The sequence below is a fragment of the Schistocerca piceifrons genome, chromosome 11 (genome assembly GCF_021461385.2).
Source record: "Schistocerca piceifrons isolate TAMUIC-IGC-003096 chromosome 11, iqSchPice1.1, whole genome shotgun sequence".
NCBI classification, from domain to species: Eukaryota; Metazoa; Arthropoda; class Insecta; order Orthoptera; family Acrididae; genus Schistocerca; species Schistocerca piceifrons.
Genome location: NC_060148.1, coordinates 19,779,846 through 19,795,173, shown reverse-complemented (window position 1 = coordinate 19,795,173; position 15,328 = coordinate 19,779,846). Strand labels below are relative to the sequence as shown.

The following is a 15,328-nucleotide window of genomic DNA, read 5'->3' as shown; positions in this document are numbered from 1 at the left end:
CCTGCCATGAGTAAGACTTACAAACCAATCTGGGTGAGCACATTTGTATTTTGAATCAGGAATAAACTATACCTTTTAATTCAACTTCCCTTAAAGGCAGCCCCCCTCCAGCCTATACTGATCAAATCTTTTCTCAGCTCTACAATACCAATGCAGCCATCTGCCACCCTATCATGATTTAATCTGAAAAGAAGTGAAGTGAATGGACAGGACTGAACGGGACAAGAACCAGTCACGCCAGCTGCAATGCCGTGTTACACAAGTGGGGACTCCAAAACTCTCCAGCCTTCAACTGTGTGGCCCCAGAACGAACCATTCAGCATATTACCAGAGAGAGCCTTTGGGAAAGCCTCCAGGACTATTTAGTGACTTATTGATGTTGCTCCCGCTGCTATAAATTGGCTTCATTCACTACATGTTCAACTGATTAAATGAATTATTTTAATTTTATAGTTTAAATGTTCTCTTTGTTACTATTACTAAATTATTAATTTTCAGAATTTAGCTTTATTTCTAAATCCTCAAATGTATAATTGCAAAGTACATGCATTTCTTAATTCTGCTGTCATTACCAAATGATAAATAAATAAAAATCAACTGATCACTGAAGAATAAGCTCGATCTGTATTATAGCTACATCTGTAATCTACAAACCAAACCACTGAGCAGTGCATGGTGCGTTCTACCACATGTTAGTATTTCTTACGGTATGCACCTACAGTACACAGGATTAACAACTACTTAAATGCGCAAGCACATGTATGTGTGTGTATGTGTGTGTGTGTGTGTGTGTGGGGGGGGGGGGGGGGGGTGTTCTAATTCAGATCTTGTATTTGTAGTCCCTACAGAAGTGACACCTAGCAGACAGATATTCTTGAGATTCCTTAATTAATACGCACAAGCACATCATACGACCCCCCCCCCCCCCCAACACACACACACACACACACACACACACACACACACACACACACACACACACAGCTCTTCAATCTTGCTTATGGATATGCCACACCTCAATGCGTCAACTACATAATTATTTTATTCTAGATATATTTTTCCCACGTGGAATGTTTCCCTCTATTATATTCATATAATTAATTTTTTTATTCTATACACATACTGTCTTCAAGTGGTAAAATGATTCCATAATGCACTGCAAAAAAAGATTACCTGTATAGGAGAAATCACAGTGTTATCTTCTTCAACACAACAATGCTCCCAGTCAAATAACATAAATGTGAGACAGGCCAAAAACAAAATGGAAAATAGTTCCCGCTACTCACTAAATCCAGCCCCTCTGCCTTTTGCCTGTTCCTACATTGTGCAGAGATCATATAAGTGATGAAAGCACTTTAGGCACTATATGACCTGCATTTTGAAGATGCTGGAAATGGTTTCCAATCAACACATTAAACAATGTGACACCTTCATTTGGTACTGTGGACACTTAAGTTCGAGTGATGCCCTCCATATTTTTTCTATTAAACACGATGGAAAATCCATGTAGGAATATCAACAATATACATTGTTGCTATTAATGTAGATTGTGGAAAAAATACAGAATCTAAATGCAGTGATACTAACCATCCTTGTCCTTGAACTTGAGGATGTCCCTCGTTATTTCAATCAGGAAGGAGTCCAGCTCCCCTTTGTTCCACTCAGCTAACACCTGCAGCACAGGAATAGGTTGATTTACTTTACTTTACTTGTTACAAATCTCCAATTCATTAATGATTTTTCCTTCAGATTACAAAAAGATAGGGAACAAATGCAATTAAGAATACTGCATTCTTCCCTTTCCATGAAGTAAACCCATTATTTAAAAAACACAGTAAACTATTAACAACTAAGTTATCAAACAAAGTCACTAAAGTACTTAAGCTATGAACAAAATATCTGTGTCTTTGATTAGGGATGTCAGCTTTGTATTTGCACGTTGGGATGGTCGTGTAACATTTTGAATTACACGGCACTGCCTATCTTTACTCAAACAATCTCTTGATAGTTTTTGCTATTGTATGCAGTTCAGTGTTCAAACGTGAGTGGGAGCTGCATACACACTACTTCAAACTTCTGTCAGTAAATACGAAGATAGTAACTGTTCCCAAAAGAACAGATACAACTGATTACCATGCAGCTTCTCTGGAATAAATTATAATTAATTGAAACTCCCAGCTGCTGACAGGTGGTGGTGTTATACCTTGATGGGGACAGCTGAAAATGTGTGCCCCGACCGGGACTCGAACCTGGGATCTCCTGCTTACATGGCAGACGCTCTATCCATCTGAGGCATCAAGGACACAGATGAACAGCGCAACTGCAGGGACTTATCCCTTGCACTCTTCCCGTGAGACCCACATTCCAAACTGTCCACAATCGACATATGTAATGTTCCTAATAGATATTTGCCCATCCACTCATTACTCACGCCAACTAAGGTGACGATTCCCATAAGAGGTATATCAACACCGCCTGTCGGCAGCTGAGGGTTTCAATTAATTATCATTTATTCTGTCAATAATTTAATGACATTTTTACAATATTTCAATTCACTGATGTCTATGTCCATACTGTTCAAGTCGCGTTACAGTGCGTTCCCCTAATTCCCTGTTGCAATTGCAAATGCTTGTCAGTAAACGTCCGCATAAGCTAACCTTCTCAGATTTTCCCATCATGGGAATTCTGTAAGATGTTATGTGGGAGGAAGTAATATCTTTGCCAATTGTCTGGCCAACTTTTCTTGGGACATATACACTAGGAATTTCAACAGTAAATCTCTTCATGATGCACAAAACCTTTCTTACAGTGTCTGACAACAGAGATAGTTTTATATCTCCGTACTGCTCTCATGCCAATTGAACAAACTAGCTCTTTATTCACATCAAGTGTTGAGTGCTACTGACAAGGAATTTCAGATTGATTCTGTATTTCTGGAAGACTTATGACACTGTACCACACAAGTGGCTTGTAGTGAAATTGCATGCTTATGGAATATCATGTCAGTTACATGACTGGATTTGTGATTTTCTAGCAGAGAGGTCACAGTTCGCAGTAATTGATGGAGAGTCATTGAGTAAAAACAGAAGTGATTTCTCGGATTCCCCAAGGTAGTGTTATAGGCCCTTTGCTGTGCCTTATCTATATAAACAATTTGGGAGAAAATCTGAGCAGCTGTTTGGGTTTCTGCAGATGACAATGTCATTTATCGACTAATAAAGTCATCAGAAGATCAAAACAAATTGCAAAACAATTTGGAAAAAATATCTGTATGGTGTGATAACTGGCAGTTGACCCTAAATAACAAAAAGAGTGAAGTCATCCATGAGTGCTAAAAGGAATCCGTTAAATTTCGGTTACATGATAAATCAGTAAGCTCCGAAGGCCATAAATTCAACTAAATACCTAGGAATTACAATTATGAACAACTTAAACTGGAAGGAACACAGAAAATATTGTGGGGAAGACTAACCAAAGACAGCATTTCATTGGCAGGGCACTTAGAAAATGTAACAGACTTGCAAAGGAGACTGCCTACACTACGCTTGTCTGTCCTCTTTTAGAATACTGCTGCACGGTGTGGGATCCTTACCAGATAGGACTGAAGCAGTACATCGAAAAAGTTCAAAGAAGGGCGGCACGTTTTGTATTATCGCGAAATATGGGACGGTGTGTCACTGAAATGATACAGGATTTGGGCTGGACATCATTAAAAGAAAGGCGTTTTGCGTTGTGACGGAATCTTCTCACGAAATTCCAATCACCAACTTTCTCCTACAAATGGGAAAATATTTTGTCGACACCGACCTATGTACGGAGGAACGATCAGCACAATAAAATAAGGGTGCCAGAATATTGACCATTCATCCTGTCATACCCTGTGTACTTTCCTTACAGTGTCCTCCGCCCGTAGTGTCACAAGGCAGTATTCCGTCTCACGGCAGACAGTGGTCCTAACATTTGGGCTCATCAGTGTATACAGAACGTGAACCAAACTTTGAAAGCACGTCCCAGCTTCCTCTTGAAGCCATTCAAGGAGATTACAAGAAAACCTTTCATTTGGATGGCCAGATGGGGTCTTTGAACAGTCATCCTCTCAAATGGCAGTACACTGACTTAGCAGAACACCATAATAGATGTCCTGTGAGAAGTTGCACCATAAACTTTTCTGCCACTCTTCACATTCCCAAACTAACGGTCAAAATGCCCTGAATTGAGCTCCAGGACCACCACACAAGTCTTCGAGACTGTCAATTGTCCTGTGTCAATCTTCATTCATCTGACGAAGCAACTGAAGGCCAACCAGAATGGGGCCAATCTTCAATGGCTATTTCTACCTTTTTAAACTGAGAAAACCATTCGTACACTCGAGTTTTACTAAGAACACGTTATTTGCACGATGTTTGCATCGTCACCACAATTTCCACTTCATTCTTGCAGAGTAGACAACAAAATTTCACAGCCGCACATTTTTCGTAAGTAGTACGCATTTTCTCGTGCCACGTCTGCACTGTACGCACACTCGCAGAACTGCCAGAGAAACGACACTAGTCGCTGTCAGACGGCGGTGGCCGGAAGAATAACTCTCGAGAGAGATTCTACAACGGCCCTCTGGTGGCGCAACCTGGTACTGCAAGTACACTATGTGCAGCTTTTCAATTCCTGTTATTTTGTGTCCCCCATTGTACAGCCCTCAGTTCCACAGTGGCATAATCCAGTTTAAACTAATGGAGATGGGGAGGAAGAATGGCATGTAAGTTCTCGAGAACATACGAACGTACTGTAATAATGTAAGGTGCACAGAACATAAATTCTATTTTTATAAGAAAATTGTGCGTTTCTTTTGGAGTGGCCCCCATATTTTTGTGCTGCTGTCTTGGAATCTTATGCGATCAAAAAGGAAGAACGAGAAATGTGAGGCTGACGTAAAAAAATTGAAGCACTATCTGCGAATCGCTATCTAGATCTGCCGAGCAGTCAGACGCCTTTGTAAGAATTTGTGTCGGTGAGGTAAACTTTACACAGAAAAGACACCCATTGTGCACGGGTACAGTACGTCTAACACCAGGGATACAACCACCTTGCACAGCCCCACAAATCTGCAGTGGCTGAACACTATTTCATTGGTAACTTCATTAATGGAAGTCAACATACTGGCCACAGCCTCACCTTACACAGATTCAGTGTCCGAGGAAGCTGTGGAAATACAACTGGCAGACAACCTGATCGACCGAGACAAGAGCTTCCTGTACTGTCACAGAAACCACTTCATTCTCACTTGACTCTCACAGGTACTACCGGCCACTATTATACATTTGTTCCATTTTAATAATCAACCACACAGCTTATAAGTTCTGTGGATTTGCCAACTTGCCCTCGCTATATCCCCCCCCCCTCCCCCCCCGGGGTCCACAATTAACCAAGACCGTTACTGTTTGTCATTGGACAAGCTGTGATGTGCCATCAAGACCCACAGACCACAGCTTCAGGGTCAGCTCATCAGACTACACCGTGACAATGCCAAACTGCACACAGCCCTTATGACACAGAGAAAAATCAGGAAAATGGGTTGGGAAATTGTTCCTCATCCTCCCTACTGTCCGGACTTGGCTCCGTCCGATTTTTACCTCTGGTTGTCTGAAGGCTCACCTGCACGCTAAAACATTTTATAGTGAGAAAGACCTTATTTCCTGTGTCAAGTGATGGTAAAAAAGTCAATCTCCAGAATTTTACCAAAGTGCATTTACATCATGGGGCAGATGCGTCACGGCTGACGGAGGCAACACTGAGTGGGCTCAATGTATAGCTAAATGTTTCAAGTATGTTCACAAAAAATTTCATTCTCCTCCCGCAAAAAATACAAAAAATCAGAGACGGCTGTGCAAAACTTTTTGAGAAGCCACTTGTAGATAATTTATAGATGTTCCATGTAAGATGACTGAACTATGATGAATTATACTAATTCCCCATTGTTAGAATGATGCCATAGCCATCTACCAGTGAATGGCAGAGCACCTTGGAACCATCCATACATATTATAAAGTAGAAGTCCCCCATCGTGTTCATTGGTCTATATGTGAAAGCTAATCTCTGGAACCATTAATGCCATATCTGTGGCTCAGGCCACTACAGCACGTCCATACTGACATGTCCAACTGATGTATGCCAGTTTGAATCGTGGTGGTGGATGAAATTTTCACTGTGTTTGACTGGCAAGGAGGCAGAGGTTTTGGGATAAATTTACTGGTCACCGGTATAACGAGTACAGAATAGATTGAGAAAGAACTGAAGAAAGACAAAAGTAATGAAGTGAACAAGATTATCAGTTTCACCTTTTGTATTTTGTCATTATCAAGTGTGCCATACCTTTATACATAATACGATGGGTCTATAAATATTTTGTACACTATGAGACAAGACACATTGCTTACACATGTTTAGTCCAAGTACAGAGAAAAATATATAACTTACGTTATGCTGCAGAGAAGCAATGTCAAATTATGGAATTCTGCTACCTTACAAAAAGCAGACTAGCAAAAGCAAAGAGGAAATTCCTGGCCAAAAGAGGTCTATTAGTGTCAAATATGGGTATTAGTTAGTGAAAGAAATTTCTGCAAATGTATATTTGGAGCACAACATTGTATGGTAGTGAACACAGACAATGGGAAAATTGGAAAATAGTACTGAAATGTTTGGTGCTATAGAAGGATGCTTAAAATTAAGTGCACTGTTTGTAATACTTAAACACATAGCTCTCAATATCATACCTTTTTATTTTTCTAGTTATTAATTTGTAATAATGTTTTCTTTTACTCATTAGTAATAAGAAATCTGTACGTTGCCACAGAAGACTGCAGAGATAGGCTTTTAAGATTATCTTTGTAACATAAGAACAATGTCCAGAGAATATTCAATTTTTTTAATGACTTTTGTTTCAATCTAGCTCTAGAGTACTTATGTTTAAGATCTCACATAAAAAGAACGTGTAATTTTTACTTGCGTGTCAACAATGTGTGTAGTAAATTCTATATTCCTTCATAAGCATCACTTTTGCATGCAATCATAGGAAGAGGCAGTAATTTCTTGCATCCTGCAAGACATCTCAAATATATATGCACTAATCATCAAGATTTAGTGGATGGACTACTTCATCGGCAACAACAGAAATTTCATGATATCAGTGCAACCTAAATATAGTAAATATATATGTGTAATAATCGAACAACTTACTTTTTGTTAAGCACCAAGTTTGCTGCAAAATCAGACACTAAAAATTTCTATGGACACAATAAGATACAAAACACATTTTTGTTATTTCAGTATTTGTGCATAGCACTGTACTTTTCTTTCTTACGCTACAGGGAAGACTGTTCATGGCACCACTCTAGATTCATCAAGAATCTGTGCTTTAATTGCAGTACTGCAAGTAGTAACTGTCTCTCATTGTGTAAATTTCATGCCGATTCATCTCTTTTGTGTTAGTTGTTGGGCTGCCTCCCAGCACCGTTATTCCAAAAACGACCAACAGACTAACACAACCGGTAAGATAAGAACTGAGAGGGTTCTTCACAGCATCATCAAAGAGAGAAATCTGATAGTGCCAGAGTGCGAAAACTACAGGGAAAGACAGAAACTGAAATACATCCAACAAAAAACTGAAGATGAAGGGTGCACTTGTTGTTTTAAGATAAAGATGTTGCCACAGGAGATGGAATTAGAGCCACATGGCAAAGAGAAAGAGAAGGTTGACGTAAATGACAACCAAAAGATTATACAGTTCACGTGTGCACTCTCTGAAATAGGAGTCACAGCATCAGACTTCAGAAGAAGTATCATTCACACAATCCCGAAGATAACGAGGGCAGATAAATGCGGAAACTGTTAACAGTTCGCATATCCCAATTGCTCGACAAATAAGCCACACAAGGATGGAATACCAAGTGCCGGATCTGTTACAGGATGATCAGTTTGACGTAAGAAAAGGTAAGGCAGCACTGAGACTGCTACGAGATGTTTGATAATGGAAACAAAACTTGAGGAAAATTGCACACTTTCAACACCTGTCTTTGCGGCAGAACTGCAAGTCAGGCCCCACAGCAGTACAGCGCGGGGCAGTACTCACGTCACTCATCTCCTGGTGGTCCATCTTGAGCGCGAGCCGCATCAGGTCGTAGGCCTCGCAGATGAGCTGCATGTCGCCGTACTCGATCCCGTTGTGCACCATCTTCACAAAGTGGCCCGCACCGCCGTCACCCACCCAGTCACAGCACGGCTCCCCGTTCGCCTTTGCCGCTATCCCCTGCACACGTAAGAGGAAAACAAATTATGACATGAAAAGGAAACACTAATTGGGAGGGGGGGAGCGGGAATTTAGTGTCTGTGTTTCTATTTTGAAGCAAGTCACTGTGTGGCATCCCAGCTATACTACCACTTAGATTCAGATATTAAGTGCGGCCATAATTTATGTCGTTATCTGACGGTCAAAACCCGACGAGGAAACGAGTATTTCTTTTTTTTAGATAGAGGATAAAAGTGGTAGTTTTTTTCAGGGTTGTATTAGATACAGCTTAGCTAAAATACAGACAGTTAGCTCTGATTAAAATTAATGCTCTATAAACTACCACCCTCCTTCAGCTATTTTAAACAACAACACTGTGCACATTTTCCCAAAGATTTAGAAAAATAGAACTTTTTTTTCAGTAGTGACTGTGCTAAGAAAGGTGACACTAAACACAATAATTAATTACAGCAATTCACTATATGAGGGGCTGAGAGCAATGTGGGTCAAGTCCAAGAAATTGGAAATTCTAGTTATATGACAGTTTGATTCAAAATATCAATAATCCTCAAGAGCAATGGTGAACAAAGTCCATAGGTCAACATTCAGACTGCAGCAGGGTTAGGAATAACCCCAGTATTTTTTTGAAAACCAAACGAGTGGGTTAAATTGGGTTTCAGTGGGATTTTTGGGATTATTTACATATTGACAACTGTATACTTCAGTATAAATTCTTACGATTAAGTTTTTCAAAACCCAGTCTTACAACTATTTTATTCTACAAAGGTGAGTCAAATGAAAACCTTAAATTTGTAATAACAAATTGAAATTTCGCAACGTTATCCTGTAAGTTGGTAAGCATGCAACAGTGTGCAGAATGGCTTGTAGATGGCAGCATAGTGCAGATGCACACATCCTGTCGCAGTATCAGTATAAAGATGGCTGGCCCACTTGCGACTTGCACCAGGGAAGAATTGTGTTCTGTTATTCAGTTTTTGCGTAGTGAAGGTGTGAAACCTATGAAGGTTCAGTACGGTGATGCATGTTTGTCACAGCAGGAAGTCTACGAATGAAGTAGGAAGTTAACAAATGGTGTGACTTCAGTGGAAGATGCTCCTCGTCCAGGTCAGGCACAGCTAGTCGTGACTCTACAGAACATTGCAGTAGTTGAAGCCGTAGTGAAGGAAAACCGCCGAGTGATACTAAATGACATTGCAACATGTTTACAGGTTAGTCACGGGTCAGCACTCCACATCGTGTACGATGTGCCCCAGTTTCACAAAGTGTCTGCAAGATGGGTGCCACGGCATATGACTCCTGAAATGAGAGAACGACGTGTTGCTGCTTGTGAAGAACTTCTTCGGCGCTTTGAACGAGAAGGTGATGGCTTCCTTGCAAGAATCGAAGAATCGTTACTGGGGACGAAGCCTGGGTTCACTTCCACCAATCGGAAACGAAGAGAGCGAGCGAGAAATGGCACTTTTCCTCAACACCAAAACCAAAGAAGTTTCGAACAGAACCATCAGCAGGGAAGGTTATGCTGACTCTGTTTTGGGACGCAAAAAGGCGTCATTTTGGAGCATTACATCCCTAGAGGGACCACTGTCACCAGTGCATCATGCACAGATCTCCTAAAAAATCATCTGCGGCCTGCAATCAAATCAAAGCGACGTGGATTGCTGTCAGCAGGTGTCCTTTTGCAACATGACAATGCAAGGCCCCACACTGCCCGTACAACAGTTACAACAATCACAGACCTGCATTTTGAGTGTCTTCCTCATCCACCATACTCACCAGATCTTGCCACGCGTGATTCCCATATGTTTGGACCTCTCAAAGACGCAACGGGAGGAAAGAAGTTCCGTTCTGATCAAGAGGTACGCCACGCGGTGCATGAGTGGTTGTACGGACTACCAAAATAATTTTTTTCTAAAGGAATTTATGCACTTTGTAAGACCTGGAGGATTTGCATTGAGCATGAGGGAGATTATGTTGAAAAGTGATACAGCTTTGTACCACTTCTGCACAATAAATAATATTTAGAAAAATATTTAAGGTTTTCGTTTGACACATTCTTGTAACTATTAAGAAATATGAACATAGCACTCTGAAGAAGTCCCTCTTAGCATTTACAAAATCTTGGATAATGTCGTTACTGCTCTTGTGGTCTTCAGTCCAAAGACTTGTTTCATGCAGCTCTCCGTGCTAATCTATCCTGTGCATTCCTCTTCATCTCTGAAGAACCACTGCAAATTACATCATTCTCAATCTGCTACTGTATCCATTCAAAATTTTCACCCCCAAGATTTTCATGAACATAATGATTCAGTAAGTACTGAAACCATCTGAAAATATTTCACGTGGCCTGTATTCAGTGTCAAAAATTGTTTTAATGGAATCCAAAGCAGAGAATTCTCTCAAATGAGGGTATTGACGACAACTGTCTTGTGTTAGGATGAGGTAGAAGAGCCTGATGACTGACATCAACGTATAAGCAGCACTCTTTCAGTTTCTCTGTCCTTACTGTGTATACTGAAAAATAATTAAATATTTTCATGACAATTATTTCAATGTCAGCAGTGAAGTCTCGCCAGCAATTGATATAGTATTGGGAGAATATGGGCAAGGCATCCAATTCCTTCTACATTATCTCCTAGCTTTTCTTTAATTGTATGAAACGCATTCTGCTGGAGATATCAACGAACCCCTCCAAAACTGGTGTCGGTATTGTCTCCAAGAAAGTGATGAATTAACCTAATGGAATCTGCAGCTGTCTTAAAGTATCTAGACATAACTCTGCAACTGTCTCCGATGTTTCGTTATTCAGTGAATCCATCTTCAGCTTCTTTTGGATTCCACAATTATTGAATAAGTAAAGGAACCATCTTTTCAGCCTCATGCTTCGATGCATCGGTGTGTATGCTGTAAAATGAAAATTGTTTCAATTGTTTTACGCATTTGGACACACAATGTGGTGCGAAAATATTTTCAACAAATGCTGCTGCTTTGATCCTGCGTGTACACTCCTTTGTGGTGACTTAGGAGTCAGTATATATTGTGGCATTCAGTTTTACAGTACAGTCAAGAGAACTGAAGGATTGATGCTTGATGATATTATAGGCTATTATTAGCAGCAGCAATGAGCAATTCTTAATGGGTTTGTTGTGGTCTTCAGTCCTGAGACTGGTTTGATGCAGCTCTCCATGCTACTCTATCCTGTGCAAGCTTCTTCATCTCCCAGTACCTACTGCAGCCTACATCCTTCTGAATCTGCTTAGTGTATTCATCTCTTGGTCTCCCTCTACGATTTTTACCCTCCACGCTGCCCTCCAATACTAAATTTGTAATCCCTCGATGCCTCAGAACATGTCCTATCAACCAATCCCTTCTTCTAGTCAAATTGTGCCACAAACTCCTCTTCACCACAATTCTGTTCAATACCTCCTCATTAGCTATGTGATCTACTCATCTAATCTTCAGCATTCTTCTGTAGCACCACATTTCAAAAGTTTCTATTCTCTTCTTGTCCTAACTATTTATCGTCCATGTTTCACTCCCATACATGGCTACACTCCATAGAAATACTTTCAGAAACGACTTCCTGACACTTAAATCTATATTCCATGTTAACAGATTCCTCTTTTTCAGAAACACTTTCCTTGCCATTGCCAGTCTACATTTTATATCCTCTCGATTTCGACCATCACCAGTTACTTTGCTCCCCAAATAGCAAAACCCCTTTACTACTTTAAGTGTCTCATTTCCTAATCTAATTCCCTCAGCATCACCCGACTTAATTCCATTACATTGCATTATCCTCGTTTTGCTTTTGTTGATGTTCATCTTATATCCTCCTTTCAAGACACTGTCCATTCCATTCTACTGTTCTTCCAAGTCCTTTGCTGTCTCCGACAGAATTACAATGTCATTGGCGAACCTCAAAGTTTTTATTTCTTCTCCATGGATTTTAATGCCTACTCCGAATTTCTCTCTTATTTCCTTTACTGCTTGCTCAATATACAGATTCAGTAACAACAGGGAGAGGCTACAACCCTGGCTCACTCCCTTCCCAACCACTGCTTCCCTTTCATGCCCCTCGACTATTATAACTGCCATCTGGTTTCTGTACAAATTATAAATAGCCTTTCACTCCCTGTGTTTTAGCCCTGCCACCTTCAGAATTTGAAAGAGAGTATTCCAGTCAACATTGTCAAAAGCTTTCTCTAAGTCTACAAATGCTAGAAACGTCTGTTTGCCTTTCCTCAATCTTTCTTCTAAGATAAGTCGTAGGATCAGTATTGCCTCACGTGTTCCAACATTTCTATGGAATCCAAACTGACCTTCCCCGATGTCGGCTTCTATCAGTTTTTCCATTCGTCTGTAAATAATTCGCGTCAGTATTTTGCAGCTGTGACTTATTAAACTGATAGTTCGGTAATTTTCACATCTGTCAAAACCTGCTTTCTTTGGGATTGGAATTATTATATTCTTCTTGAAGTCTGAGGGAATTTTGCCTGTCTCATACATCTTGCTCACCAGATGGTAGAGTTTTGTCAGGGCTGGCTCTCCCAAGGCCGTCAGTAGTTCCAAAGGAATGTTGTCTACTCCCAGGGCCTTGTTTTGACTCAGGTCTTTCAGTGCTCTGTCAAACTCCTCACGCAGTATCATATCTCCCATTTAATCTTCATCTACATTCTCTTCCATTTCCATAATATTGTCCTCAAGAACATCGCCCCTGTATAGACCCTCTATATACTCCTTCCACCTTCTGCTTTCCCTTCTTTGTTTAGAACTGGGTTTCCATCTGAGCTCTTGATATTCATGCAAGTGGTTCTCTTTTCTCCAAAGGTCTCTCTAATTTTCCTGTAGGCAGTATCTATCTTACCCCTCGTGAGATAAGCCTCTATATCCTTACATTCGTACTCTAGAAATCCCTACTTAGCCATTTTGCACTTCCTGTCGATCTCATTTTTGAGACGTTTGTATTCCTTTAGCCTGCTTCATTTACTGCATTTTCGTATTTTCTCCTTTCATCAATTAAATTCAATATTTCTTCTGTTACCCAAGGATTTATACTATCCCCCGTTTTTGTACCTGCTTGATCCTCTGCTGACTTCACTACTTCACCCCTCAAAGCTACCCATTCTTCTTCTACTGTATTTCTTTCCCCCGTTCTTGTCAATTGTTCCCTTTGCTCTCCATGAAACTCTGTACAACCTCTGGTTCTTTCAGTTTGTCCAGGTCCCATCTCCTTAAATTCCCACCTTTTTGCAGTTTCTTCAGTTTTAATCTATAGTTCATAACCAATAGATTGTGTTCAGAGTCCACATCTGCCCCTAGAAATGCCTTACAATTTAAAACCTAGTTCTTAAATCTCTGTCTTACCATTATATAATCTATCTGATACCTTTTAGTATCTCCAGGGTTCCTCCATGTATACAACCTTCTTTCATGATTCTTGAACCAAGTGTTAGCTATGATTAAGTTATGCTCTGTGCAAAATTCTACCAGGCGGCTTCCTCTTTCATTTCTTAGCCCTAATCCATATTCACCTACTACGTTTCCCTCTCTTCCTTTTCCTACTATTGAATTCCAATCACCCATGACTATTAAATTTTCGTCTCCCTTCACTACCTGAATAATTTCTTTTATCTCATCATACATTTCATCAATTTCATCATCATATGCAGAGCTAGTTGGCATATAAACTTGTACTACTGTAGTAGGGGTGGGCTTCATGTATATCTTGGCCACAACAATGCGTTCACTATGCTGTTTGCAGTAGCTTACCCATACTCCTATTTGTTTATTTATTATTAAACCTACTCCTGCATACCCCTATTTGATTTTGTATTTAAAACTCTGTATTCACCTGACCAAAAGTCTTGTTCCTCCTGCCACCGAACTTCACTAATTCCCACTATATCTAACTTTAACCTATCCATTTCTCTTTTTAAATTTTCTAACCTACCTGCCCGATTAAGGGATCTGACATTCCACGCTCCGATCTGTAGAACGCCAGTTTTCTTTCTCCTGATAACGACATCCTCTTGAGCAGTCTCCGTCCGGAGATCCGAATGGGGGACTAAGCTGCATGCCCTCGGGAAAAATTACGGCTGTAGTTTCCCGTTGCTTTCAGCCGTTCACAGTACCACAACAGCAAGGCCGTTTTGGTTAGTGTTACAAGGCCATATCAGTCAATCATCCAGACTGTTGCCCCTGCACTACTGAAAAAGGCTGCTGCCCCTCTTCAGGAACCACACGTTTGTCTGGCCTCTCAACAGATACCCCTCTATTGTGGTTGCACCTATGGGTACGGCTATCTGTATCGTAGAGGCACGCAACCCCCCCCCCCCCCCCTACCAACGGCAAGGTCCACGGTTCATGGGGGCGTCTTCCTGGGTATCTTCTGTAATTACAAATGTAGAAATAGGCTTCGATGTCGATGCTACTGCGGATCTATTTGTACGATTTTCATAAAAATGTGATGCCTCACATCTGCCCTACCCCCACAGTTGCTGAGATAAAACAGCTACAAATCTGACACAGTACTTCCTGATACATACATCCTTTGACAAAACGCAACTCTTTTGTGCAATCATCTGAAAAGTGACACTTCTTCTTTTGAACCTTAAGCATTTTTGTAAGCTACAATAAGTTTATACGAATGCATGATGTCCATTCCACATTGCACACTCATATTAACTGGTTCGCCTTTATGGGCAATGAATCCACCTTCTTCGATGGGCACGCACAAATACGACGACTTCCTGCGGGTATCTCTGAGTATTGAGTATTGAGCATTGAGTACATAGACAGTGACACAGACTGCTGATGGGTGGTGAGAGACGGGAGTACGGGTCGCCCGAGAGGCGTGCCGAGATAGTTCATGCAGTTGTGATGAACACTGTGTCCAGATGGTGCAGTTGTTAGCGTACCTGCCTAGTAGGCGGGAGATCTTGGGTACGGATCCCGGTCGGGCACACATTCCACATAATGTCCCGATGCAGCTGACATCAATACTCGCTTCCCTTTCCTTTGCTTCCCGCC

General features: G+C 40.8%; 1 protein-coding gene across 1 annotated transcript in view; it reads right to left on the bottom strand.

Moving 5' to 3' along the window:
• LOC124719926 (6-phosphogluconate dehydrogenase, decarboxylating) overlaps nt 1-15,328 on the bottom strand; it is a 140,906-nt gene that overhangs the window by 28,921 nt on the left and 96,657 nt on the right. The window contains exons 4-5 of the mRNA XM_047245123.1: nt 8,123-8,299; nt 1,588-1,672 (exon numbers count right to left, since the gene is read on the bottom strand). Of these exons, the coding sequence (XP_047101079.1) occupies nt 1,588-1,672; nt 8,123-8,299 (262 nt within the window). The remainder of the gene's footprint in view (nt 1-1,587; nt 1,673-8,122; nt 8,300-15,328) is intronic.